This window comes from Silurus aristotelis (assembly GCF_946808225.1).
Source record: "Silurus aristotelis genome assembly, chromosome: 1".
NCBI classification, from domain to species: domain Eukaryota; kingdom Metazoa; phylum Chordata; class Actinopteri; order Siluriformes; family Siluridae; genus Silurus; species Silurus aristotelis.
This window is the reverse complement of record NC_139574.1, coordinates 13,796,188-13,824,032: the sequence shown is the minus strand read 5'-3', so window position 1 is coordinate 13,824,032 and position 27,845 is coordinate 13,796,188. Positions and strand designations below refer to the sequence as shown.

The 27,845-nt window shown below is 38.9% G+C and overlaps 2 protein-coding genes across 5 annotated transcripts in view; one reads left to right on the top strand and one right to left on the bottom strand.

Annotated features, from left to right (window-relative positions):
* The window catches only part of arhgap28 (Rho GTPase activating protein 28), a 31,782-nt gene extending 13,446 nt beyond the window's left edge, over positions 1-18,336 (top strand). For all 4 annotated transcript variants that reach the window (XM_083546470.1, XM_083546471.1, XM_083546472.1 and 1 more), the window contains exons 2-15: positions 2,387-2,571; positions 3,334-3,554; positions 5,766-5,841; positions 5,967-6,139; positions 6,876-7,041; positions 7,134-7,225; positions 9,946-10,023; positions 11,905-12,064; positions 12,263-12,345; positions 14,504-14,701; positions 14,989-15,123; positions 15,227-15,354; positions 15,440-15,504; positions 17,032-18,336. In XM_083546470.1, coding sequence (XP_083402596.1) covers positions 2,387-2,571; positions 3,334-3,554; positions 5,766-5,841; positions 5,967-6,139; positions 6,876-7,041; positions 7,134-7,225; positions 9,946-10,023; positions 11,905-12,064; positions 12,263-12,345; positions 14,504-14,701; positions 14,989-15,123; positions 15,227-15,354; positions 15,440-15,504; positions 17,032-17,123 — 1,852 coding nt within the window. In that variant the 3' untranslated portion in view covers positions 17,124-18,336. The remainder of the gene's footprint in view (positions 1-2,386; positions 2,572-3,333; positions 3,555-5,765; positions 5,842-5,966; positions 6,140-6,875; positions 7,042-7,133; positions 7,226-9,945; positions 10,024-11,904; positions 12,065-12,262; positions 12,346-14,503; positions 14,702-14,988; positions 15,124-15,226; positions 15,355-15,439; positions 15,505-17,031) is intronic.
* Positions 18,337-19,168: 832 nt separating this feature from the next.
* The window catches only part of lama1 (laminin, alpha 1), a 39,050-nt gene continuing 30,373 nt past the window's right edge, over positions 19,169-27,845 (bottom strand). The window contains exons 47-62 of the mRNA XM_083543194.1: positions 27,718-27,842; positions 27,428-27,578; positions 27,168-27,312; positions 26,848-26,989; positions 26,599-26,713; positions 25,652-25,819; positions 25,154-25,305; positions 24,636-24,818; positions 23,260-23,449; positions 22,381-22,487; positions 21,492-21,681; positions 21,233-21,385; positions 20,733-20,886; positions 20,429-20,562; positions 19,572-19,788; positions 19,169-19,478 (exon numbers count right to left, since the gene is read on the bottom strand). Coding sequence (XP_083399320.1) covers positions 19,315-19,478; positions 19,572-19,788; positions 20,429-20,562; positions 20,733-20,886; positions 21,233-21,385; positions 21,492-21,681; positions 22,381-22,487; positions 23,260-23,449; positions 24,636-24,818; positions 25,154-25,305; positions 25,652-25,819; positions 26,599-26,713; positions 26,848-26,989; positions 27,168-27,312; positions 27,428-27,578; positions 27,718-27,842 — 2,490 coding nt within the window. The 3' untranslated portion in view covers positions 19,169-19,314. The remainder of the gene's footprint in view (positions 19,479-19,571; positions 19,789-20,428; positions 20,563-20,732; positions 20,887-21,232; positions 21,386-21,491; positions 21,682-22,380; positions 22,488-23,259; positions 23,450-24,635; positions 24,819-25,153; positions 25,306-25,651; positions 25,820-26,598; positions 26,714-26,847; positions 26,990-27,167; positions 27,313-27,427; positions 27,579-27,717; positions 27,843-27,845) is intronic.

Sequence of the window (27,845 nt, the reverse complement as noted above, 5' to 3'; positions counted from 1 at the left end):
AGGTCTTGCCAAATCTTATGGTAATGTGTTCTCCATGTTAAACTATATAATAAATATTTTTGAAACTTTTTTCAAAAATTGTTTTTTTTTTAGGTTTAAAGTAAAAGATTACGTTCTACTTGCATCATCAATCAGTTATCCGAGCTTGTGCATAACACGGGTCAGCATAAACAGAACCATTCTTCAAAAACCTTCTCTTCACTAGCATGTTAATTTATGTTTTTTTTAATGGTCACTGCTGTATTAGTAGCTCTCTTGTTGGTTTTTGTGAAATCCTATGTTATATTGGTAGCTTTTATAGTAATATAAGCGTGTTCAGTTTCTCACACTGAGGGTTTGATTGGAAGTTTCTGACCGAGCAAAAGCTGAAGTTGTTGACTCTTTGGATGGATTGGTACTTGATCAGCCTTCATTAAGGGCAGACCTGATACATATTTGCATGACTTATTTACAGAAAATAATATCAATCATGTATTCTCTACTTTTAAAGCCAAACCAGAAGACCCACTTATTCACTAAAGCCTTTGTTCTATAGTAGAGGGTCTACTTAGTCTTCTGCTTCTTAACGTTTATTTGATTTGTGTTTTCATGCTTGTTTTATATATATATATATTCTGTTTTAGTTCTTTCCTTTATAATATTGTATATTTTATTACTTTTATAATAACTCTAATTTTATTACTGTTTTGCACGTTGCCTTTTGCACTTTGTTCAGCACCTAGGCTTTACCTGGTAGTTGTTAGGTGCTATATAAATAAAGATTGAATTGAATTGAAATCGAATGTAAATATGCACCAGGTCAGGCGATCTGAACCCGAGAACAAAGTGAGTAATGGCAAAAATCATGACAATTATTGTCTAGTGTAAAGTCGGTTTAGGCAGTGTGTCTATGTCATTGATTGCCTCCTGATAGCAGGTCATCCAGAGGTTTCAGTGATTTGCGTAGAGGAACTTTTGTTTTCAACTCATTAGTGAACTCATTAGTGGATATGCCTGTGCTTTTCTTGAAAGGCTGATGGATGCATTTGTCTATTGGACATTACAGTGAATACATCTTTGATTGTCTACTTTAGTGAGCACAAATGCAACTGAATGATGTTCATAATGCATAATAGTCTCTGTTTTCTTTTCTAAGTGTGGTTATTACTGGTTTGCTTATAAAACCATATTGAGTTCCAGGACCAAATTACAAAAAGGAGGGATCTGATAAACACTGCTGAAGGTCTTGTCTTCTAAGATGAACACATTTATAGGCATGTAGAAGTGAGAGATATATGTTTTTATCAATAGTGAAACTCAATATTACTGCTCAGCCAACAGCATCTTAGATTTGCTGATGTGTCAGAATTGACACAAACCAGCTATTGTGCTAGTTGTAGGATTTTTTATTGTATTATTAATTATTTAAGTTGTAATCAGTGCTGCAAAGTGATAGATTGAGTGATTGGGCTTTAAACTCTAAAAACTCTTAACTTTGTTTTCAAGCCTGCATGTCATACATGCATGACTGAGATTCCAAAGTATGTTGATTTGAAGTAATAAAACTTGTCGGAAGCTGAGAGCAGATGCCTCTTAGGGAATTCGGAGGCTATCAGAATAGAGTTCTCTTAACACAGGAGGCATCTTGTATGGTTGTAATCAATAACATCCTCTAAGTGAAGTCTGCTTCCTGGCAGAGAAACAGAGAGAGCGAGTGAGAGTCACCGCGATAACAGTTCATAGTCAGCTAGTTTTCCATTATCAATATTTCAGTAGGAAAGTTCAAAACTCAATTGAATAAGATCGCAGATTTGCATTCGGAGGCTTTTTCGGAGTTATAATGTTTAACTTTTTCTTCCAAAACTACTGAAGATTGGAGGTAGAAGATCTGTTGCTTTGATGCTTTTGATTGAGAGCTGTAATCTAGAAGATTTCCACATTGAAAGGGTTGGGTTGGTCTGTCATCCTTCTACCTCCATCTTTCCTTTATTCCAGCAGCTGCCGGCAAAGATAAAGTGTAGAGGTCTTTGTGGTGTCACTAGCTCTTTCATCTTTCATCATTCTTCAAGGACTCAAGGTATCCTGAAATTAGATGGCTGTCCTGGCAAAATGGACATCCTGTATGAACTGCAGCAAGCTGAGACTTAGTCTTTTTGATATCGGGCTATGTGCTGCTGGGTATAATGTGTAATTCTGTAAACATCTCAGGGTGTCTATATACTCAGATTATTTCTATAGTAACTGCTAGGTAATGCTCTAACATTTACACTTATACACTAAGTCACAGTATCTACTATGTAGTCTGATTTGTTGTGTATCATTGTCTCTTTGTTCATTTGTCTCTTTGTTCATTTGCTTAGAGAATGGATTTGAGACATTTTTGGAAAACATTTCTTTTTTTTATTAGGAAAGCACAGCATCGGGGGTTAGTGAGGATGAATTCGGCAGGCGCGATGCCGCCCTCTCCTCCTGAACGCTCAGTGTCCCGAGACTCTCAGGATTCCATGGAGGATTATTGGAGTGAAATGAGGAACATTGAAGAGGATTGCCAAGGAGGCCAGGAGGAGATGATGGAGAAGGGCAGCATTGATGGTAAGTGCAGACCACTGTACATGAACCAACACTTTACCAAGATTTTAACTTGGGTATCATATCTCTATAGCTTTAACATAGCGCTATAAATACAGCTGGTGGTAATGATGATTAAAGCCTATGCTTTATTTTTATTGCGTTTAATTTAATATCGGGATTTGCTGGATTTTGGCCTGCTTCTGCTTCTCCTTGGATAGTTTTTTTGTATGCTTGGCAGAATTGGATTTAATATTTGGCATTGTACATGCACTGGTCCCCCTGGTCTACAGAGGGATTACTGAAGGAAAATGGTTAACAGGTGTTTTCGCTCATGCTGTTTTTGTTGGTTTTCTTTCTATTTTCTTTTGATATGGTGATTTTTCTATTCATAAGGAAACGCATGAAAAACATTAGGGGGTCCATGATTCAAAAACAATTAGGCACATTAAATGAATAATGCATGTGAGGCAGACTGAACCATTTAAACATTTGGGTGAGGAGATGGGTTCCAGATAGACCTTCAATGATTTTAATAAAGGGAACCGAGTCTCGAAACCTCCATATTCTACATTTATTTTGAATGAAATTGTTATTCTGATAACAATTTACACGGAAATCTATAATTAGTGCAAACATTCCATACCCGACTTTAATCACTTCCATTGTTTCAGACATTCTGAGCACTGAGATGTTTATCACTTTCTAAAAATCACGCTTGACTGTTGCTTTACACGCTCAGTATTGTAGCATTCGAACTAAAGTTTGTTTAATTCCGCGTGTTAGAAGCGGAACTGGAGGAAGCGTGGCTGCATGAAGCGGGTCTCTCGACGCTGGTGTCTGGAGCTCTCACTGACAGTCCTGCCGAGGCTCTCTTATCCACACTCACCCAATCACAAGCCGCGATGGTGAAGAAACGTCTGAACAACTACACTCAAACCCTACGCAAGAGGAACAAGCAGTCCATTCGCCATGTCCGGGATGTCTTCTCCACCACTGACACGCCGGTAAGCAGAAGACATGGTTAATGATCCAGAAGCTCCTGGGAAATCCTACAGTTTTTCAGATTCTATAATATAGTCTGTTATAAATAATGTTGCCGGTTAGTTTTTTTTTTTAGACTTTATATATTAATTCATGGACAGGAATATCGTTTCAGGGTTGAGCAGTAAGCCGCTGTCTACTCGTAGGATGTTGGATCAGTACTGGTTAATTGGTTCATGACCTAAAATTTCAGATTAGCTGCACAATCTCTTTTCTCTAAGCTGTCTATAAGCTGGTGACTTGCGTACGCAGTAGATAAAGCCGCCACTTGCTCTTGCATCTCATGTCGTCCGCAGTCACTGTGGAGCCTTTCAGGTGTCAGTCTCATTTAGAAACCTACTCATGAGGATAAGAGCAACAGCTGGGTTTAGTGTGAGGACAGGAAAGGCGAGACGTTCCTGAGCATGCCGCCCATTTGCCGGGTCAGCTGCTCTCTACTCATTTCGAAAACATATCTGTCTTGCTGAATGTGGTTGGAATGTGGTAGGGCAAGAATGTGAAACAACTCTGACTACATTTATATTAGCCATCAGTAATACTGTGTTCATATGTGATAACCCAAGCAGGCAGTATAAAGATTTTTAGACTTCTCAATCCGCAATTTAAATAAATACGGGCTTCGTTTTAGATTTAGCCTTTAGACTTTTTCATGAACTGTCAAGAAAACAGACCAGACAGTATTTTGACTCATTCTTGCTTCAGTGGATAATCTCACCTGAATACTGTAGCTTTGCAACTTCTAATAACTTCTGCTGTAATCATGATGATGTTTCTGTGCTCATCTGAGGACTTGTATTGATATTATACTCATTCTGAACATTCTTTACTCTGCTTTTTTTCATCTGCAAATGTATCAGTACTCTTTATTGCCACTGCAGTGGTTCTATCAATAGCAATTATTTTGTATATTTGTATGCACATTTTACTGGAAAGCATTAACTCTAGTTTAAGATGCATAATTAAACCCTAATGACCACTGCCGAGATACACCATGTTCACGTTCCTAAGTAAATTTCACATACAAGATGCAAAACAAGTTACTTGCCCAAAACCAAGGAGTGGGTAATGATTTATATTTGCACTGTACAAACCAGAAGAGGATGAGTTCCATATTTAATTTGTTTACTCAAATTATTTCAAGGATTTCTTTTTTTTATTTTTTATTTCCCTGTCACCTCTGGTTTGCTACATCTGGATTTTTGTGCAGCGACAATGCCTACTGTTTAAAACACTGTACAATAGAATGAATTGAGAGTCATTTATGTGTGGGAATTTAGTAATAAACACCAAAATAAAGGCAGCTCTTAAAACCACCCCAGTGTGACTCAGTGACTAAGAGCATGTGAAGTGGATGAGTAACTGACCAGGGGCTGACCAGAATGAGTGTCACAGAGGCACAGCATTGAAGGGGGAAAAACTGGAACATGTTAGAACACGCAGTGAATCCGACTTTGAATGTTCTAGCATATCACTATCATGAAGCGAAATGTAGGGTGCAGGGAGAATGTTTTTAGTGGACATCTGGTCAACAAATGGTGTTTGACGGGGCAAAGGAGTCGGCAGAAAATGTAGAGCAGTGACTCATAGCCAGCTGGACTGGCAACTGAGAATCACTGTGTGATGATTGTAAAGATGCAGTCGTGAGTAGAACTTGGCACAGTGGACTAATGTACTAAACTTAGATCTGTGTAACGGGATCTAGATTACAGAAGAGGATGATGGGTCATTAAGGACCTTTCTGTTCGAATGGAGGCAAAGTGAGGGATGGATCACCACAGGAAGTCTGGTTGGGAATATAAACCATTATCATTTGTTATGATGTGATTCAGCTTATGAAACATTTCAAGGTCGTTCAGGAACAGATAGTCCCATACACCATGAGGTTTTTGTACCTGAGGATCATTTTGACTGTAAAATAAATTCATGATCAGTACATGAACATCATTTTAATGTGATATTTCAATATATATTAAAACTATAGGGCTCTAATAGGTTCCAGAGCTATTCACCAATTGAACATATAATTTATATTATTCTTTTTTTATTGAGGTTTGGATTCAACCATAATGTATCTGTCCATTTAATCCATTTGAATAAACTACTAACTCTAATTATTGTTAAAGTTTCATCATTGTAACAAATCCATTTGAACATTAGTTCCATTGTTTTTACAGCCTTCTGAACCAACACCCACAGTATCTCCAAATGGGCCGGTTACACCAGTACTGCCCCATTGGACACCTCCAAAAGGTTAGTCTGTGTTTTTTGATGCTAACCAAACGCTGTACCAGCCTCCTGAAAGCCTTTTGCTTATATGTAATATACCTAACTCTAATATATATTTTACGATGTCCGTATATGTGTGTCTACCGTAGTTCGTAAGTCATGTCCAGTGTTTAACCCTGTGGAGAGCAGTATGCCAGAGTGTCAGTTGGAGCCGAATATCTTGTCCTTTGAAGTGCCGTACTCTGAAGGAGTGACAGCTCATCGGAAAGGCCGTGACTGCGTTGACTGCCAGAGGATCTGCAAAGGGGACAAGGATTTACAAGTAAATGTTTGCCTCCAGCTTTGCTTTTCCACAATTCTCAATAATCACACGCTCCCACACAGTTTATGTGGGCCACAGTGCCTTTCCCTCACCATCTGTCATCATTGCTTTTTATTGCTTTTTTATTTTTCATTGATTGCACTATGAGCTGAAAGAAGGATGCCAGAGTTCACTGCTATAATACACTGTCTACCAAAACAATCCTCAAGAGGAAATTTCACCTGAGGAAAAATTTTTGGAATGAACTCTCATATCTTATTTTGAAATAAAATTATACTACATACTATAAATAAACGTACTATACGTATATTGTAGCCTTGTTTTCTATGTCTTACTTTTAGAGACAGTGACACTGAGTAAAAGACAGGAGGCGGAGCTGGAGGTAGCAGAGCTGAAGATGTTGAGGTTTTTGTTGGGAGTGATGAGGATGGACAAGATTAGAAATGAGTTTATTAGAGGGACAGCGCTTGTAGGACGTTCTAGAGACAAGTTAAGGAAGGCGAGATTGAGATGGTTTGGACATGTGCAGAGGAGGGACATGGGGTATATCGGTATGAGAATGCTGAGGATGGAGCCACCAGGAAGGGAAGGGAAGACATGCAGGTAGTTGGGTTGAAAGAGGCAGCTGTAGAGGACAGAGCAGTATGGAGACGGATGATCCGCTGTGGTGACCCTTAATGGGAGAAGCCGAAAGAAGAAGTTGTTTTCTATGTCTTACTTCTTATGTCTTATTTAGACATTTCAGATTGTGAAGCCTAAGCAGGGGTTGACCAGAGTCCAGGACCTGTCCTCTGAAGACATCAAGAAGATCGGCTATATCGCTTTGATAGAGTTAACCACATTTTTTGATGCAATGGGCATTGAACTAAAGAGGAACCGGGTGGTTCGTAGCAAGGTGCGGGGTGAGTATTGCTGAAATTTTCACACGTAATATTTCACCACTTATTCTCTAGATATGTTTTGATTGGTGATCATGGCCGCCTTCTCTTTGCAGAAACTGGCTTATTTGGAGTTCCCCTGACTACACTGTTGGAAAATGACCAAAAGAAATTTCCTGGCTCTAAAGTTCCTCTTGTTTTTAAAAAGGTGCGTAGCTTATCTCTTGGAGTTAGTCTTATTTTTGCTGGGTTGTGTCAGAGGTCTGAACTACAGCAATGCTTCTTTTGGTTCGTCCCAAAGTGGAAACTTCCACACAGCCAATCTTTGCACTCGATGTTTTGGATAAGTCATTAATCAACACCCCATCGGTTAGGTCTCAGGTGCCTCCCTCTTTCCGGCTCAAACCACAGCTTGATACATCTTATCCTGACTTCCATGGCCTTTCTTCTTATTCTTAGCAAGTGTTTTCCAAAGAACTATCAGATCTCAGCCTTGTTTCTGCACTTTCCCCTTGAGTATAGGGTAGCTGTTAGAAGTGTGTTTTTCTTGTCTGGAGGGACAAGACGACTGTTGTAGACTACAGTGACATATCTTTACACTTGATATGGCATTACACTGTTTTATCAGTGCCATTTTAAGAACTGAATAGGGTACCGTTTGCTTCAGTATTGTTTGGGGTATTTATTTTTATTTATACTGATAATCAGCTGCTCTAATATGTAAAGATTCTTGACATGACACAAAATATCAAACATATCCAAACTCCCTGACCTGCTGCTTATTATTTATCTAGCTAGCTATATTATAGGAATGGCAGAAAGTTTATATAGGCTACAATTATAACATTTGCTAAATGTCGCTGATATTAACATGCTGTCCCTCTAATGACAGTGTTTTCTTATCTTTATGAAACGCCATAGGATCTATTACTTACCCAGCTGTAAAGAACCACTAGGACTGTTTTATAAATGCTTTGAGGTTTGCATGGAGGTTGTCTTTAAAATAAATAACACAAAGTTGGTAAGTTTTGTGCCATTTTACGTGGAATCAGCAGTTATGCGGAGGGTACATAAGGACCACCGAATATTTTATAGTGCCACATATTCTCTTCTAAAGTAGAGTATTTTTTGGCCACCTTTTACTTCTGTTACATCAGCGTTACGCAGCGATGCAGAGAAAATTGTTTGGAGAAGATGTGGATTAGTAGTCATTCTGTAGAATTGCAAAATGAATCCAAACAGTTTAAAGCTGTAGCTATGTAATGATTTTCATACTCAAAACTTCTTGACATTCGAGCTACCTGTTTCAAAAAAGGCTTTTTACTTGTCGCATAAAGATTTCAGAATTGTGAAATTCTTTCTTTACATGTCCCAGTTTGTTATGAAGCTGATGTCAGACCGCTCTTGGAGCGGAAAGGGTTAAGGGCCTCGCTCAAGGGCCAAACATTGGCAGCATGGCGACCTTTTGGTCCGTAACCCAGAACTTTACCCAAGCCACAAATACATGGTTAAAAACACTTAGCTAAGCATGTAGCTGAATTTAATTTCACTCCACAGTGTAGTACAGCCTAACACTATAAAAGATCTAACATTGTGTTGGGTTTTCCCTATGCCAAGAAAACCATACTGTTCCAAAGTTTTTTTGCTAGATGTCAATTACACTAAACAGAGACTTATGTAGTCTAAAGAAGACCAAGAATTTTGTGTAAAGAAAAAAAAAATCAAAACTTTCATACAAGTTTATCTCAGTGATGCAGTGGAAAATGGAGTTCTGGATTTTTTAGATACAGATCGAAGTTCATATATGAGTCAAAAATGCGAGAACTTTTTAAATATAAATGAAAATGCAGCTTTATGCATATCAATTATAATCAGTGACCTTATATTTCCTGCAATAATCACAATGCTGAAAAGAGGTTTGTGTCATCTAGGACTTTTCTGGGCAGCATAGTATTAGGCTGCATTCCAGAGATTAAACCAAATCCATAAGTGACTATTTACTGAGGAGAATCCTCTCGATGGTAAGAGTTGCCCAAAGACTATCTTTAAACTGTGTTAAGAAATCAGGCTTTGTGTTAGGAAATCACTCGGTTTCTTTTACTCAATTTGGCTTCATGTCTGCTTTAAGATAGCGTGTGGGAGGGAAGGGGTTCAATAGTCGACCACATGCTGGGAATGTAATGTTCAGTACAGATTCCTCACTGCTTGATCCAGTTTAATAAGGAATTAACCAGAACATTCCATTACAATGATGAAACATTAAGGAATATTTAAACAGTTGTACATGTAGAAGAGTAGAAATGTAACTGAAAGAGCAGGGCACGTCGTACCACAGTATATTTTTGCAATGTTCATGCTTATTCATGCAGTCATCCATGCAATCAGCATTGATTGGTGCAATATAAGGTACTTAAACGACGAGAGAACCGTTTTAGCAGATTGCACATAACCTTCAGAGCAGAGGATATTTTCTTTCTCGTATAATCTCAAGCAGCTGTATTTACAATAATTGCTACGTCTGATACCCAGCAGAACAGGGTATGTAAAAAAACCCTGCACTGAGAATAGGGGAGAGGATGAGAAAGCTTATCCATTTGTGTTTTTTAGTTTAGGCTTCACTATTTGTAGTCTTGCCGTCTGATTGGCTTATCAGTGGGAGATAACAGTTTCTATCTGTTCTTAAAAGGAGTGGAATGCTGAAGAAGGTTTGCACAACACACTGCGTTATCTCTAAACAATGTGCAGAGTGTATCAGAGAGTCCGAGAGAGACGCAGGCTAACCAAACACACACGCTGGAGCTAGCAGATGCCATACGTTTATTGTGTTTATTGAGTGAACAAAGACAACTTATTGAGCTCTGAGGGTTTATCATGAGCATAACAGTTCTGTGTTTCTGTGTGTCTGTGTGTCTGTGTGTCTGTATGCAGCTGTTGTCGAAGTTGGAGCAGACAGGGCTGCAGACGGAAGGAATTCTCAGGGTGCCTGGCTCTGCCTCGAGAGTAAAGGTAAAGCACCTAATCAGATCCTCATAACTTAATCAGCAGTTCAGCAGCAGCATCCCACATCATCTAGTTTCAAATCGTAGACGCGTCATCACTACGGCACCTTAGATTGTAACACACACACACACACACACAAAAAAGGATACGACTGCCTGATAATGCGCATACGTATCGCATCAACTAAAGACCTGTTTAGCCACGCCTTCTGTTTCTTTACCATTACGCTTCAGTTTTTCACATTTTTCACATTTCTTTTTTCATGTTTAACTACTCAGAACTAATGAAAGCTAGCACCGCCTGAACGGGGGGTTGGCTTGTCGATGGAAATCTCTTAAGAGGCTGTGAAGCTTTGCATCTTATTCAGGTGGTCTAATCCAATCCAGGTCTCGCAGAAATTAACCGTAAAAAAAAAAAATCAAAATGCAGTTCATTTGCATGTATGTGTAGAATCAGTTTAGAACAAACTTATACATTCTTAATTACCCCTTTATCTATAGAAATATCTAGATTCATTTTCATTGTTACAAAAGTATTGGGACACCTGACTTTCCCAGCCATACTGGTATCACAAATCTGAAAGCGCACAATTATACAGTGTGTATTTCGATGCAATAGCATGAAATTTTCCCTTCATTCAAACTAGGAGACCCAAACCTGTTCCAGCATGACAGTGCCCCTGTGCACAAAGCCAACTCCATGAAGATGTGCTTAGGAGTGGTAGATCTCCTACTATAACGCCCTGACGTTAACCCTATTGAACACCTTTGGGGTGAATTAAAAACTGACTGCATCCCAGGCCTCCTCACTTCCCCTACATCAGTACCTGACTTCACTAACACTAACACTCTTGTGTCTGAATGAGCACAAATCTCCAGAAGAGCACTCCAAAATCTAGTGGAACATCTGCACAGATGAGTGGAGGGAATTATACGAGGAAATTTTAACTAAATGTGAAAAGAAAAAAAAACATACCATACGTATTACCAGGTGTCCGCAAACTTTTGGCAATATACTGTTTAATCGGGAGTCAAGCTGAAAATGCCTCAATAACTATTGTTCAATGTACAGATCAAAGATTAAGGAGTTAACATGTACATAAACATAAATGCAGATGCTCGTGTTTGTTTCATGTGTTTTAAAAGACTACCATCGCCGCATTTTAATAGAGTTTAAACAGAAACCACATTGGGTGTTTTGGTATGGGGAGCCCCCCTACCAGATTATCCTAAATAGTTTTTCCTCTCTGAGCCTTAAAAACTTTGCATCGCAGCCCAGCTGTTTTACTTTAGTACCCCTAACACATACAGCACATATGCTCCAGGCTGAGATACACATGGAACTGAGTATACATGAGTATTTGTGTGCACAGAGAAACTTTGATGCATGGAGGGGAAAAAAAAGTAGAATCTTCTTTCATTGACGGTCCGTTTTCATTTTACATGTAACCTCCAAGCTGCTGTGACAGTGGGATTTATCTTTTGCTCCATCTGTACTCGAAAAGGGCGGTGCAGGGGGCTTTCCATCTCCATCACATTCTTATTCGTAAACTCTGCTCAAAGAGAACAGGTTCCTGTTATGCTAATACCACAGTGAACACCACCGCAGTTGTCATATCATGCATCACTTACTTGTGTCGAGTTTGGTGTAACTCAGAGCCATGACGTTGTATAGCAGTACTGGAATTTTTCTTTTCAAGACATTGGGTTTTGCTGGAAAGTGGTGAGAATTTCTGTTACTAAACAACACTGTAACGGTATAGCTAAAGAATTTCAATATTCAATGTTGAAATAGTTTAAGCGATGCTTATGATTCAAAACAAACAAAAGAAGATGGCAATCTAAATAAAATGGCTGCAGCTTACACTTTGCGTGTGTAAATTCACAGCATTTGCGTCAGGAGCTGGAGGCGAAGTTTTACAATGACAGTTTTGACTGGGAGCAGGTGAGACAAAATGATGCAGCTGGTCTGCTGAAGATGTTCATCAGAGAGCTGCCGTACCCACTGCTCACGCTGCAGCACCTGCCTGCCTTCACCGCTGCACAAAGTGAGCACCTGAAAAACACACAAACACTTCACTGGAACACCTAAATAAATCTTCCATTCACAGTTCAGTTGCCACCAATGAAAGTGTGTTACTAGTTGCACAAAATTGGAACTCGCTGTCAATGACGGCAAGCAGATAGTGTAGCTTTGCGTATCAATGAGTGTGTTGAGATTAACGGCTCTGTCTCGCTTGTGTCAGATATCACATCACACAAACACCAGTTCCAGGCTCTGCACCTTCTCGTCCTGCTTCTGCCTGAAGCTAACAGAGACACACTGAAGGTAAGAAGCATGTCTGCTTTTAAAAACACTGCAGTATCGTGCCCTTTTTTCCTATATTATTTCCAGCATGTCCAGCAGCATTACATTTTTTTTTTTATCTCGTTAGCATCGTGATGCGATGTTAAGCCAAAACGTCCATGAATTACAACATAAAAAGCCATTTGACATATTACATGAACACAGAAAACTTTTCTGATGACTTTCCCATGGCAGAATGATATAATTCGATGCCACTGGAGACCATAGATGTGTCTCCGACTGACTATATAGCTTCCCCATTTTTTTTAGGCTGTTATAACAACCTCCACCTTTCTGGGAAGATGTGTTCCATCAGATAGTGGAGTGCTCTCGTGGAGATTTGTGCTCATTCAGTCACCAGGTACTGGGTGTTAGTAAAATCAGGTAGTGATGTAGAGGAGGTGATGAGGCCTGGGGTGCAGGCAGTGTTTAAGTTCATTCCAAAAGAGTTCAGTAGGGTTGAGGTCAGAGCTCTAACTCGAGATCTCAAGATGTTCCACTCCAACCCATGTACAGCATATCTTTATAAAGGTGGCTTTGTGCACGGGGGCATTGTCATGGTGGAACACGTTCGAGTCTCCTAGTTCATGTGAAGTGAAAATTGTGTGGTAGCATTTTGGGGGGAAATGTCTCTCTCTCATGAGTCTTTTAAGGAGGCAAGTTTGTTTGTGTTTTTGGGTTAAGACCTCATCTGGCATTTCTGATTACATTCTGTGGCTTTTGTATATAACAATAGTACATTTCTTTTTATTTGGTGTTGACTTTAAGTCTGGGACGGGGCAAAACCAAGGTTGTTTGAGTTGGCCACGTCTGCTGCCGTCGCCGATTTAATGATAGTCACCTTGGTGAAGGCTGCAGGAGGAGAGTAATTACAGGAAGAGGAACGTGTCTGTCGCTGTGTGCACATGCAGATATGCAATTTCATTCCTAAACATTTGAATGAGCTTCCAGTTGAAAAACTGGTCAGTCAGGTCTCCTGTGAGGTCTAGTTTCATATTTTTTTTGCCAGGTTTATAAAAAGCAAAACAAAAACTTTCGATATTAAAAGCTGCAGTTTAAAAATACATTACGAATCAGACATTTGAATTATTGTTTAAACACACTGTTTAGTATGTGAACAATTACCCTGAAGCCACTGGCATTCAATCCCGTCAACACAAAACACATAAATACATTCTTGAGTTTTTGATGGTGTCATGTTCAGGAATGGGTGTGTGCTTATACACATTGTGTGTATTAGATTAAAAATAGATCACATTCTATGAGCCAGATAACACAGCATTCAGGTATACATGAATGATCTGTCATCAGAGAGCGTCATTGTGTCTCCATCACTTGCTTGGTTTAGATTACGGTGTAAGAATTTCATTGAGTGGCTTCAATCCAACTCTTGTGAACACACCTGACTGTAATGTTCAGACCTGAAAAGTTCATATAAAAGCACGATTTGATGTATATATACTCAAATCAGGACCCTTAACTTCTAAGTTCTGCTTCTTTATTGCGTAAAACACCGCGCTGATGGACTCTCGCTCACGGATAGTATGAAGCTGTTCATTAATATTCTATAGGAACAGATTTCATCGTAATTCAGTTTGCAGGGTAACGTTAATGCGTTCGCTCATCGTTAACATTATTGCTTCGATAGAAACAGCTGATTTATGGGTGTTTAGATTGTATAAAATGTGTTGTTTTTTTTTTATAGGAAAAAAGCTATACATTGTTATGGTGTAGCTTTCTGTCAGGACACTTTTTTTTATCCATTATCCAACAGCTTGTAACATGGCTATATTTTATGAGATTTTGTTTTCCTTGTTAATTTCAAAGAGGGAGAAAAAAGAGCTGTTGTCAAAGGAATGACATCATTCGCTTTTTCATTTTATTTATTTAATAATATTGGCGCATTTTTGTGGTATTAAAGAAATAAATCACTCCAAAACGAGTAACATAACTAAATCATATCACTCCTATTGTTGATTGTATTTTACAGCACTTCATTCCATAAGGTGTAGTGTGTGTGTGTGTGTGTGTGTGTGTGTGTGTGTGTGTGTGTGTGTGTGTGTGTGTGTGTGTGTGTGTGTGTGTGTGTGTGTGTGTGTGTGTGTGTGTGTGTGTGTGTGTGTGTGTGTGTTATGATTAGGCTCTGCTGGAGTTTTTAAGGAAGGTAGTGGCATACGAGGAGAAGAACCGCATGAGTCTGTGGAACGTCTCCATGATTGTGGCACCGAATCTTTTCACGTTAAGGGGAAAGAAGGCCAAGCAGGAGGAGATGCAGGGGGCAGCCAGGGCAGCTCACCTCGTCCGCCTTCTCATCATCCACCAGGACCTTCTTTGGACGGTGAGGATTCAAAATTCATATCAGATACAGGGGGAACGTGTTGACAGGAGGCGGATAGTAAACTGAGATCAATGCACTTGGTTATTTAAACCCATTAGCAGCAATGTGAACAGCAGGAAGTCACTCTGCCTGTCTTTTTTTTTCCACTGACCAAAGCGTGACCTGATTGCTAGTTTAAAATCCTTTTAAATGAAAGATTCGAGGACCAAACCAATCTTCGCTTCAAGACTGGGAGACAGATTTTTCCAATCACATGCCTGATCGAAAATGTCTTGCGTATGTTACAGGTGCCCTGTTTCTTCATCTCTCACGTGCGGAAAATGAACGAGGCTTCCATGAGCAAAAAGACTCCCAGCTCCGAGAAGACAAAGAGGAAACTACTGAGGAGACGCAACCTTGACAGAGACAAAGAAAGGAGTGAGGTGGGCTTTATCACTCATGTGAATAGTGCATGAACAAAGTGATTTCTGTGATTACTACACTCTTGCACAGAGTTACTGAGTGTCCTCAACCCTCCTATTTTAGGTGACTGATCTTCGTGATGGTGTCATTAGAGTGCAGGCACCACTACATGCTAAAATCTCCATGGCAATCCAGCTGGACACTAAGACGAAGGCTCGGGACGTGATGGCAAGATTTGATATCGAGAATGGGTGCGTGAGCAGCTTTTATTTTTTTTTCTACACACTGAGGAATGCAGCTAAGAAGATGTCTGATCCTTACTTTGTTTTTTTTTAGGCAAGCGTCTCGAAACAGCAGCAGAAAACAGAAGCATTATTTGTTTGAGGTTGGAGGGAATATAGGTAAGTTATTGATTCTGTTTTGACCTCCGTTTCTCATTAACTTGTGTAAAATAAACAATAAAAACGATTAAATAAAATCAAATTAAGAAATCTCTCTCTCTCTCTCTCTCTCTCTCTCTCTCTCTCTCTCTCTCTCTCTCTCTCTCTCTCTCTCTCTCTCTCTCTCTCTCTCTCTATATATATATATATATATATATATATATATATATATAAAAAAAAACAATAAATAAATGTAAATTATATAATAACGCATTAACGCAAATTAATTTTGAAGGTACAAATTTAGTTAACGCACAATTAATGCAGCATGCGTTTGTGTTTTACCTTTTTTTTTTTTTTTTTTTTTTTATAAATATAAATGAGAGAAAATTCCAAACCTTCAATGCAACGCAATGTCCACCAAAAAATTATTTTTATTCACTAAACATTTGTTTTATATACACTCAAATCGAGCACCAAAACCTGCCATGATGCGGACATCCGGCAATTAAAACCATCCGTGTGGAAACATAGCGAAAGTTCCGTTTGGTGTCCCGATGATTTATGTCATTTAAAACACCATAATAAAAAAATTACTTTAAAACTATTTTTCCAAACATTTTTAAACATTTAAAAGAATATTTGGTGTTCATGCACTATGGTGAGTCTGGTTTCACTAATAATAATCATACATTTGCATTAAACATTTATATTTGTCCATGTTGATTAGAGTATTAAAAACTTGACAAGAATTTAAGGTACGTTTAGAACAGATAAAAAGACTTTATTTTTTATTTTTAAATTTTTTAAAAAGACATTTTTATCTGTTCTTGATCTAAATCTGTTCTAAACGTACCTTAAATTCATACTTTTCAAGTATATATATATATATATATATATATATATATATATATATATATATATATATATATATATATATATATATATGTATGTGTGTGTGTGTGTATGTATATATATATATATATATATATATATATATATATATATATATATATATATATATATATATATATATATTATATATACACACACACACATACATATATATAAATATATATTTGTGTATAAAATGACTGTACACACATTATATATATATATATATTATGTATGTGTATATAATATGTATATATGTATGTGTGTGTTTCTTAATCAGTAATTAAAAGAATTAAAAGCAAATTGCTGTGGTCTAAGAGTGAGAAAGCTTTAGGGTGGTAAATAAATTGCATAACCCTGCTGGTGATTAGTGCTTTTTTTCTTACATAACAATTGTATTTCATAAGTTTTAACTTTTTAGATTGTGTCCTCATTTGCTTCCTCGTTCTTAATGTGCATTAAGAAAATACAATGAAGTTTTGTTTTTTGGGTAATTGAATATCTATACTTGTTTGCATGTTTGTTTGTTTTTTTTCTAAAATAATTTGTAATACCTTTAAGAGGAAAGACTTGTTGTGTTGAAGCATTTCTGTAACATGACATTGTCTCACAGACTTCTGTGCCTAATCAAGTAATATTTTTATTTCCTCCCAGGGGAGCGCTGCCTTGACCCTGACACTCAATTGCTAGAGGTGTACCGTGTCAACCCTCACTGTGAATGGGTCCTGAAGTCCAGAACAACCTGAACATATTTAGGCCTCTGCACGAGATAAGAATGTGGACGCTACAGCTGGATCTCCTTTTCACACATCACTGAAATGAGGGTCATGAAACCAGGAGATCGGAGAAACGTCTCTTTTCCAACACACTTAAAAACACAAGCTTTGAACAATGGAGCTGAAACAACCTTTTCCGCCCACTTTTCAGATATTTTCGAAGGATTTCGCTTTATACTTAAAGTGGAAAGCTGAATTTGAGACAGGTGCTCTCTTGAAAGGACTTTCCTTGGGTTTTTTTTCCTTCTCCGTGGCTTGCGTCAAACAGGAACAATGCAATGCTGGCCATTGAGATTTGTTTGATACCAGAATCGTGGGCTTTTTATTTTTTATTTTTATTGATTTAAGGCCACTGTTGAAGCACGTTTTCCGAATGCCTACAAGGCCTCAAGTGTAAAAACAAAGAGGAAAAAAAAAGCATGTACATATAATATTTATACCACTAATTTATCCAGGTATCACTTTTACCATGTAAACAATAGCCGAATTTTGTATTACTTGCATACACTGACTGCATGCTTGCAATTAAGCCATGTGAACTTTATGATTAGGTACAATACACATTCTGATCATACAGTCATTATTATTATTATTATTATACCAAGTGTAAATGCCAATTCACAATGTGCTGATGTGGATTCAGTAGCTGTGCTGCATGAAACCCTAACAGGCTTTAGTGACTAGGCTGCATTTCTTTTTAAGCACTACGCTATGAAAACTTGTTGCACAGTAACCTGCGGACTGTGAATTTAAAATGCAAACGAGACTCTCGACTGTTTGGCACCAAAAGTGACATGGAGAGTAAAAACGATGCGGTCAGACAGGCTCGTGGTGGAGCGTTGGGTGTCTGTGCTGGAGCAGAGGATATGTTTTAACGAGCTGATAAGGACTGGTTTTACATTACGCTCTGGGCCGAGCTTCAACTTTACTCTCTAATCCCAAAGCCTGTTCAGAGTTCGGACCAAAATCCGGCTCAACCTGCATCCAGTAGGCCAGTCGTACATCTCGCCAACACCACTGTTACTCTTAACACTAAGTATTGTTAGCAAGAATGAAACTCCTCATTACTCTAGTAATTGGTTCTCTTTTTGTACATTTATTTTTTTTTTTGCTAAACTGTAATGTACTTGACTGTGGTATATTTTTATTTTGTTTTTGTATTAACATGATTTGACACCGCCAACTCTAATGTATTTTCTTGTCCTGTGCTGCCTCAATATCACTCAATACTCCAGTACAAATGATCAGAAATTCACTGACAGGAACGTCTGCTGATTTCTAGCTCGCTTATAGAGGAACTCTACAGGCAGCTTTTTGTCTGCGTTCACAAACCTTTTAAATGTTTGATGATTATTATTTGAATGATGCATTCTTTTGAAACTAATCCATCAAAAAGGCAGTCTGTTATATAAGGTCAAGAAAGCGCACAGAATTTTTACGGTTTCGAAACATTTAAACCCTGAAACTGTTCATTTTCCAAAAAACGATAAACACCTTCTTACAGAAAACGTATCCAATAACCCAAAATATTGTAATAATTTTATATTCACCATATAAGAAACACTAAAATCATATAACATTCATATAAATATTGTTAGTTAAAGATACCTAAAATACCTTTTAGCCAATCACATTTAAGAATGCAGATGGCCTAACAGCTGATTTAAAAATATTCATTTTCCAAGAATTCTTGTAAGATTGAAAAACAAAACAAAAAAAAAAACAGTATTTGACAGGTTTTTAAACCATTAGCTTGAGCCTCATTTGTCCACTTTTCAGCAGGCAAGAAAAAATGCTTTAAAATCCTAATTAAAAGCAGTTTTTAATCTCATACTTTCTACACTAACAGGAAAGAGCAGCTATGAAGGAAGTCTGGACTGTAATCATTAATCCTCACTGAAAGGAGGATTAATAAAAAACAAAACAAATGTGTTAGGAAGTGAAAGAGCAGGAGTTTCTCAGAGTAAGTTCTTTTAATAATCTTGGATGGAAGTGTGCTTCATTAAAAAAAAGTATTAGTTTCCTGAGACTTGCTCACTTTATTTTTACATTTCTCAAATAATACAAATAATTTGACACCAGTTTCATTGAAATAACTGGAATGAATGGATTTTTTACACAGACAGTCTACAGTTAGTGATGGAACTCGTAGTCTAATGGTTCAGGCAGCTGTAGGAGCAGGGCAGGAATGAGGAGAGACGCCGGGCCGAGTGAAGGCGGAGTTGAAATCTAACACGTCTATCATATGACCTTTGGAGAGGCGCAGGTTTCTCATGCATCCACGAAACGATGTCCCGCTGCTCAGACAGCTCTGCTTTACGTTAGCTGTAGTTAAGAGACGAGAAGAAACACGTTTAACACTTTCATTCCCACTTTCGATGAAAGTCATGTTGTATAATATTTGTACAGCGACTGTACCCTGAAATCCTCCAACGTAGATCGGATTCTTGGTCTCGGCCGATGTGGAGGAAGAATGAGGGTTCTCTGCGCTCACGGTCACTCCGTCCACAGTCAGACTCAGGCTGTGCTTCAGTTTCCTGGCCACCAGAGTGTGCCAGCGGCCGTCACACAGCATTGACCTGCTCCTGGACACGGCCGAGAAGCGTCCAGCACCGTTGTTCACATTGAACACCACCTGTACACAGAAAAACACACACACAGAGAAACATTACTATACAGCACAAAATTCACTACTGCTCAGATTTTTTTGTTTTTTTGTTTTTTTTTTGTTTTAAATTTTTTTTTTTTTTTACAAAAGATGTACAAATTACTGCTCAATAATATAAACGCCACTAAGCATTTTGGTCACTGTTGTAATTCTCCATTTGCATGAAGAGGATAGTGTACAAAGTTTATTCACTGTGTGTATAATGTCAATTCAAGCTGAAATGATCATGAAGTAGGTTTTTCTTTTTAATTTGAGGTTGTTACCCTTTTTTTTTTTTTTTTTTGCTTGATTCTGATTGGAAAGAAGGTGTTTATTCAATTTTCTTCAACAGCTGCTTTAATAATAGGTTTATAAAAAAAAAAAAAAAAAAAGCACAGGCTAAATGCACTCATATCATTACCCCTAAAAAAACTTTAACATGTTCATGCAGTGAAACTTGCTGCTAGTAAATAATAGATAATGTAGCATTCGTGGAATGAGTCTCCAGCGTCAGTGTGTAACAGAAATGGTTCTTGTGTATTCACGAACGTGAACAACTGTGCAAGCCTGGTCTTTGCCCATTGTGTTTCATATAGGCAGAAAACCGGGGTCCTGATGCGTATCTCACCTGTCCGTTGATGAGCTCGAGTCCGACGGCGTCCACTCTGGCGCTGCTCACTCCCAGGAGAACCCCGTCCAGCGCCGTGGAACGAAACTCCAAGCTCACGGTCACGTCAGAGCCCACGTAATACCCCTCTTTCACTGAAACAACCAAGAGAAACCAAGACTTTAGTGCTCCCTGCCGTTTTTCATCATCTCTTCGTTTTTTTAATTAACCGGCATGATCATTAAAGCAGCTGGTACAATCGCTTAGGAGGAAATGGCTCATGGATAAAGTTGTAGTTGGAAGCGAAGCTGTGGGTGATACTGACTGAAAGCAGCGTATCCTGAGCCGTTGAAGAAGGTGCCTTCTTGCACCGAGCTGAAGCAAGAGCCGGTGTCGTGAGTTGCAGCTGCAGTGTTCAAGTTCAGTTCAGCGTTGTTCAGCTTGACCTTCTGCACACAGCCCGCTACACTGTGGGTCACCTGCAGCACACACACACACGCCAGATGGAAATCACTCAGCGTAGTCCATGTATTGACAGTCCAGTAAATTATGCCACGATACACTTCTATTGAGGTGTCACACTTTTTAACCAAAAGAAAAAAAACTACAGAAAATGTGGCAGTACAGTAATTGCTGCTACACCTAATTCTCTTTGTATATATTATAAAATGAGGAAAAATCCATCATGTATCGTGATGTAACATTTCTGGCATCCCACACCCCCACCCATCCCCCCCACCCCCGACAGATTTAAGCACTTGCTCATTTAACAAAATAACTGAGATGTTTTTAAGTTCGTTCTGAAGGAAACAGATAAACACTAACGTTTCCGATCCTCTTGGCTGTATATCCTGTCGGCAAGCCGCCTACATAGAGCTTCCCTTCCACGTCCAGACTCTGGCCTTTAATGGCTGTTCGCTCCGACTCAGCTCCATCAACACTGATCAGTATGTTCTTTTTAGTGAAGTTGGTCCTCACCTGTGTACACACACACACACACACACACACACACACACACACAAATCCCATAAGCCATGCACTCGGATACAGGAACGCTCCACATGCGTATTAAACGGTAACTTACTGTGTGCCACTGTCCATCGTTGATGTGTGTGGGTGATGTGGTGATGGCAGGTCCTTTACCCAGGTCGCAAGAGAACATCAGTCGACCTCCTAGCAGCTGCAGCACTGCGTAATCTTGCTGATTAGCGTTAGCCATGTAGTACAAGATTCCGCTGTGAGCCAGTGTTCGGATTGACAGCTCAACTGTAAAACTGCAGAAAATAAGCACAGCAATTACAAAACATCTGCTTATGATGAAACTGTGCCCATGTTAACAAACACAGTTTTTGGTATCCAGTCATTCTGGGTAGCTCGTTGGCTATAAGTTCTGCTCTGCTCTGATGGCCCAGCCAGCTGCCTCCTTCTCAGGATTAAACACTCGGAAAAATCTGATACTTGTGGTTAGCTAGCCTAAATACTGAGATATGCGGTATGTTGTTATGGTTACTGTAGCTGCTTTTTTCACATCAGTGCAAAAGCATTGAAGTTCTGATTAACCATTTATTTATGTTTCTAAACCCCGGTACACATGATAGGAATAAAATGATGTGATTCAATAAGCCGTAGCTGGGAACAGGACGGGATGTGCAATCCGGATTTCTGAACGTTTCTGCAGTTTAAGCTCCTGAATAATGCACGTGAGAATGTATGAGGTTTTCTTCTGAATGCTGTCCATGAATAAATACCTCGAGTCGAATTTGAGGCACTAATGATTAAACTAAAAATTGCCAACGATCTGATAATAAATCCATCGCTTCTTTATCGTCCCAGAAACTCTTCACCTCAGTGCTCTATATTTAAGCATCCAGTCATCCAGCTGCTGTTAATCCATGCTGGAAAATGTGCATGAAAAAATATATACTGTGAAAAATAGATGAAGGGGACAGTTTCGATTCTTCGAAAGCGCTTACCTCGACCTGACTGTTTTATTCTTGAAGGTGACCATCATGTGACTATTTTTGGAGAGTCCAAGCTGGTGTGCATCCGGAATAGTTCCTGTGTTGTCCGCAGCAGCGCACTAAGGAATGACATTTCCCGTATTAGTCTTATTTTAATCTCTTAATCAGACAAGAATCTTGCTTTGGCAATGCGCAGTGGAATCTAAGGCATGTGGCAGTGCAGCTACATACCTTAGTTATAGTTTTCAGTATATAGAACAGTAACTGAGATAACTGAAATGTCACTGCACATTGTGACACTTCCTTTATGCAATGCAGAGACGCCAAGAAGCATTGTGTTGCCATGAGGCTATGATTTTTAGTCAGTGTTTATGAATGCGATGTCATGGTTAATACGCATTCTTAATTAAGCATTGCTAAAAATATCTATTATCATTACAGGCTTCAAACAACTCATAGTAGAATTATTTGGTGAATTCAATCAGAAATTAGTAGGCCAATCCTGTAAAGGAATCAAATAAAACCAGTTCATTGGTTGGCAACGACACGAAAATGAATTGTTGGTATAAATACTTAACACCGTGTTAAACCGTTTCGCTCGCTTTCTGCTCAAATGTGCGTCATTAGAGATTAGATCTAAAAAGGATTCAGGGAGGTAAAAGCTGCCCTAATCTAAACTCCCTCCACTGTTCAAACAGCTGAAATGGAAAATTTCGAACTGAGGATTTCAGGAAGCTGCTGCCAAGTTGCAACTAATCTTTTAATTCTGTTCGTTTCTGTTTTTAAGGCCAATTGTTGGCATTTTTAAATAGATCAGATTTTTATTTCCTATCAACAGCAGCCCTTAAACAGTATATTTTTTTTCTTTTGGGTTTGTTAGTGCAAACTCACAGTGGTGGCTCCAGGTGTAACAGCACCGAGTTCACTGGGAGATGACAGGGGTCCCTGGTCTGGGCCAGCAGTGGGCTCTAGCTGCACATCACCTTCGTCTGGCAGAAGCAGGCGTTTCGGACGCTCCTCCAACAGGCAGCTGTCCATGTCCACTCCCTCATACTTTACTGCCCCTGAAAGGTCTAACAACCTAACACACACACAACACACACACAAACACAAAGCCTTTACATGACACTAATTAAACATGCTTATCTTATGTCCTAAAGAATATCTCCAAGTCCTTCTTTTCAGATGATGACTCAAAGAAACACTGGCATCTAAAGAATGTTATCATGTGGTAAATAATGCTTACATAATGTTTTCTGCAAATCCATGCTTGTTAATGTTGACTGTACCAATATTTTTGGTCACCTGTAATCATTAACCCTAACACAAATACTAATTTAACCATATATGATCATGTGTGCGAGTCTCGTAATAGCTTGCGTATTAGGTTCATTTTTTAATATATATATAATTTGTTTTATGCAGCTTAACATGTTTTGTTCTTGTATAATAGCTAACGTTATAGTGAACTAATGTAACTAACTACTATAATATATTACACTGACTAACCATACATACAAAGTTAATGTTATGCAAGGTAACCATCATTTTTATTACCTGTTTTTTCTTTCTTTATGTAATGAACCAATAAACCAAATAAGCCACAGTGTGCAAATAATGCATAATCAGTAATGAAAATATTGTTGTGAAATAAACAGATTTGGTTGAAAATTTCTTGTTATCTATTTATGCTGTAGTTCATGAGCTATTTTTAGAGTAGGATTACATTACATATTATTATTGTAATTATTTAAAAATGAACATAACTGTTTGTTTGTTTTTTTATTTCACTTTTCTGTCTTATAAGCAACAAAAAAGATTTAAGCCAGTTTTTTTTAAATAAATGAAAACAATGATATATTTATATAAAAATGTAATTCAAATCTAAAAAAAAAAAAATAATAATAATAATAATTAAAACTAATATTTATAAAACTAAAATTAATAATTGCCACAATAGTGTGGATTTATAAACAACAGTGTTTCTAATGATCTTTGAATCTCTACATCAGAAGTTCTCAGGATGGACTATGTGCTCCAGCAGATCAGCAGTACTGGAGCTAAACCAGTAGGATCCTTAAACATCACAAGCAGGACTGAGTTGTCCAACACTAAACCAAACACATTATAGAACACTGGGGGTGATATGTTTGGAATGAATTTTCCTGGTAAAGCTGACCATGCTGCATTCTAGACTTGCTAGTCTACTAAGATGTAGGTAAAAGTGCTTCAGACGAAAGTTTTAAGAATGCAGTCCCGATACTCACATGGTATCCACAGCAATGTTCCTGATGCAGCCGTAGAACGGCGTAGTGAAGTCGAGCGCTCCGGTGACCTCTCCTGGAGGAACGCCTCCGATATAGAAATGACTCAGAGTAAGTAATTTCTCTGCAGCGAAACCCAGCTTTAATGTCTCCTGCTGGTCCTCATCCACATACACCGTCAATGTCCTGTATCAACATACATACCATAGACCATAAACAAAACAATTAACACTAATGTGTAACAATTATTCATGCTGGAGAATTTTCCTTCTGTATAACAATATTACAAAGGGCAGCTAATGAGAATACCACAATATTACAGGGCAGTTAAAGGATATATTTATTCTCTATTTATATGTACTTATGGACACCCACATGGTTTAATGTGACTCTGATTGACAGTTGTGGGCAGAAGGCTACTTTCTGGTCGATATAATGAAATCTTAAGTCATTTCACTACTTGGAATTGTTTTTTAAATACTAAAGTTTTTCAAAAGGCTGAGATGGTATTGAGTCCAGACCTTTTGTTCCTCTGCAGGATGATGGAATGCTCCTGTCCATCACTGAATGTGCCGTTTTGGGATTTAAAAACGGCTTTGTGCAGGGCTCCTCCCTCTGCCGTGCTCACGTGGACTTCTACTCTGCCTGACACCAGCATCACTGCCAGGAAAGGCTAGTGGGAGAGACAGACAAGCCGAGAAATATAAAAGAGAGACAGAGAGAGGGAGGGAGAGAGAGAGGGAAAAAGAGAGAGAGAGAGAGAGAGAGAGAGAGAGAGAGAGAGAGGGAAAGAGAGAGAGAGAGAGAGAGAGAGAGAGAGAGAGAGAGAGAGAGAGAGAGAGAGAGAGAGAGAGAGAGAGAGTACTCTGTTTATTGCATTTCTTCATCCCACAACCTCACCACATCCATCTCGTTATAAGCCATAAGCAGCTACCGTAAGTAAATCTCTAGGGGCTTAAAAATTACAAACAAATATCCGTTCATGTGCTAAAGCTCCAGGGTTCTGATTGTGTTTAAACCTGCTGTGTGTGTCTGCGTTTATGGATGCTGGTTGAGCTGAATCCTGCCAGGATAAGTCCACTGCTGTTTCTGCTGGAGAAGCTGCTCATGAGTTCACTCTGAGGACCAACAGTAACTTCAGGCATCTGTACATACCCTCCACCCAGCACAGACACACTGCGGATAGGCTGCAACACACACACGCGCACACACACACACACACACACACACACACACACACACACACACACACACACACACACAAACAGATTATTACAAAAACTCAATGGCTCTGGTTTCTGCACAATATAGAAATCAGCATTAAGGTCTTTAGCAATGTGAGCTACAGGAGCTCATCTGTTGGATCAAACCACACGGACCAGCCTTTACTCCCAGAATGCATCAGTGAGCCATGGCTGCCCATGACCCTGTCAGTGGTTCACCACTGTTCCTTCCTTGGACCACTTTTGATAGATACAGACCACTGCAGATCGGGAACATCTCACAAGAGCCATCTAGTCTAGCCATCAGAATTTGGTCTTTGTCAAACTCACTCAAATCTTTACACTTGCCCATTTTCCCTGCTTCTAACACGTCAACTTTGAGGACAAAATGTTCCTTTGCTGTCCAGTAAATCCAGATATTCAGTGTTGTTCACTTGACCTGTCATAATGTCATCATTTTATAATGTAATAATATTATGCCTGATCAGTGTATGTGTACAGCAAAGAGTCGAAATGTATTCAAAGCTCATGGTCACATATGTCACATTTGCTACAGGAACCAGAACCAGAACCAAACTGTCCTCCAGGGAACATCTGTAAAATGGCACGTTGGAGGTCAATTTAATTTCTGTGACATCTGGTTTTCAGTTAATTATCAATTCCATGCCTGAACGCATGTATGTTATAAACCAAAGCTTTTTGAAACTTTGAAAGCATTTTTTATATTCAGGCTGGCTTCTTACCTTTAGGACACAGCCTTTCTTTACACCATAGGCGTCTCTCAGTAGGTCAAAGTTTGTGCGTGCAATTTCAACATTCTTAATGCAGCCCACATATGAGCGTGCAACAACCTGCCTCCTAAAAAAAAAGTGGGGAAGTCAAGAGTTCAAAAAAATTACTGGAATAATGGCTTTAATATAGCATATCGTACACTATATAAAGTATTTATATACAGTGATAAACCACTCTGCATGCACTGAGGCAGACGTTACCTGATTGGCCTGGATGCTGGCAGCCCACCAATGTAGATAGGGTCCAGATCTGAGCGGTTTAGATCTGAGGCAGTTCCTGGAGATTCTGCCTCCTTGACCTCTCTCTCTGATGGATTGTCAGCAGTCATAATGGATAAATAACCTGTAGACAAAATAGATTGAATCTTTGTTATGCCATGAACAGGAGATTTTTTACAGAAAGGCTTCACAGTCCTTCTTCTCACAGAGCATCACACTTAGTGTAAAACTCGTAACAGTGCACCCCTTTCAGACATTCCTAATCTCACCAGTTAGTTATAAATGTTATATAGTTTCAATACCCTTGCGTTTGTTGCGTTGCAGTGCAATTTTGTACCACACTCCTGTATTGTACACTTTTGAGGAGGTCAGTGTGAGGGGGCCAGAGCCCAGTTCAAAGGTCAGGTGCACTTTGCCTTCTACCAGTTCAATAGACAAAAAGTCTCTCTGCAGAAATACAAGACAAAAAATATATCAAAAGCAAGGCTCAGACAATTACAACAGACACTTTTAAACTGGGGCAATGTGTAGTTTTAGGTACTGAGTATTATAAAGAACATACGGTGCCATTAGAGGCCAGATAGAGCAGCAGGCCATTAGGTGAGAGAGTTTTGAAAAACATGACAATGCTTGTGGATATTGGCCGCAGAGACTTCTCTACAACTGAATATCCAGTTCCGTCAAAGTTGAAAGATGTCTCCTCTGTCTGCGGCCTGAAATCACAAAAACAGTCGCAACCACATCCATAGATTGGTCCACATAAAAGGGCTTCACCTGCACTATAAAGCTTTCAAAATGGCAATGCAATATTGACATCTACATGAATAGACATCATCAATTAGAGTGCATTACCTCATGAAGCAACCACCACAGCTTCCTTCCCTTTCAGCATAGTTCCAGAGCCCAATGTTCTTCTCATTCAGAGATGCTTCTCCAATACATCCTGTGAAGTGGATCATCTTCACTGCTGAAGATTTCTG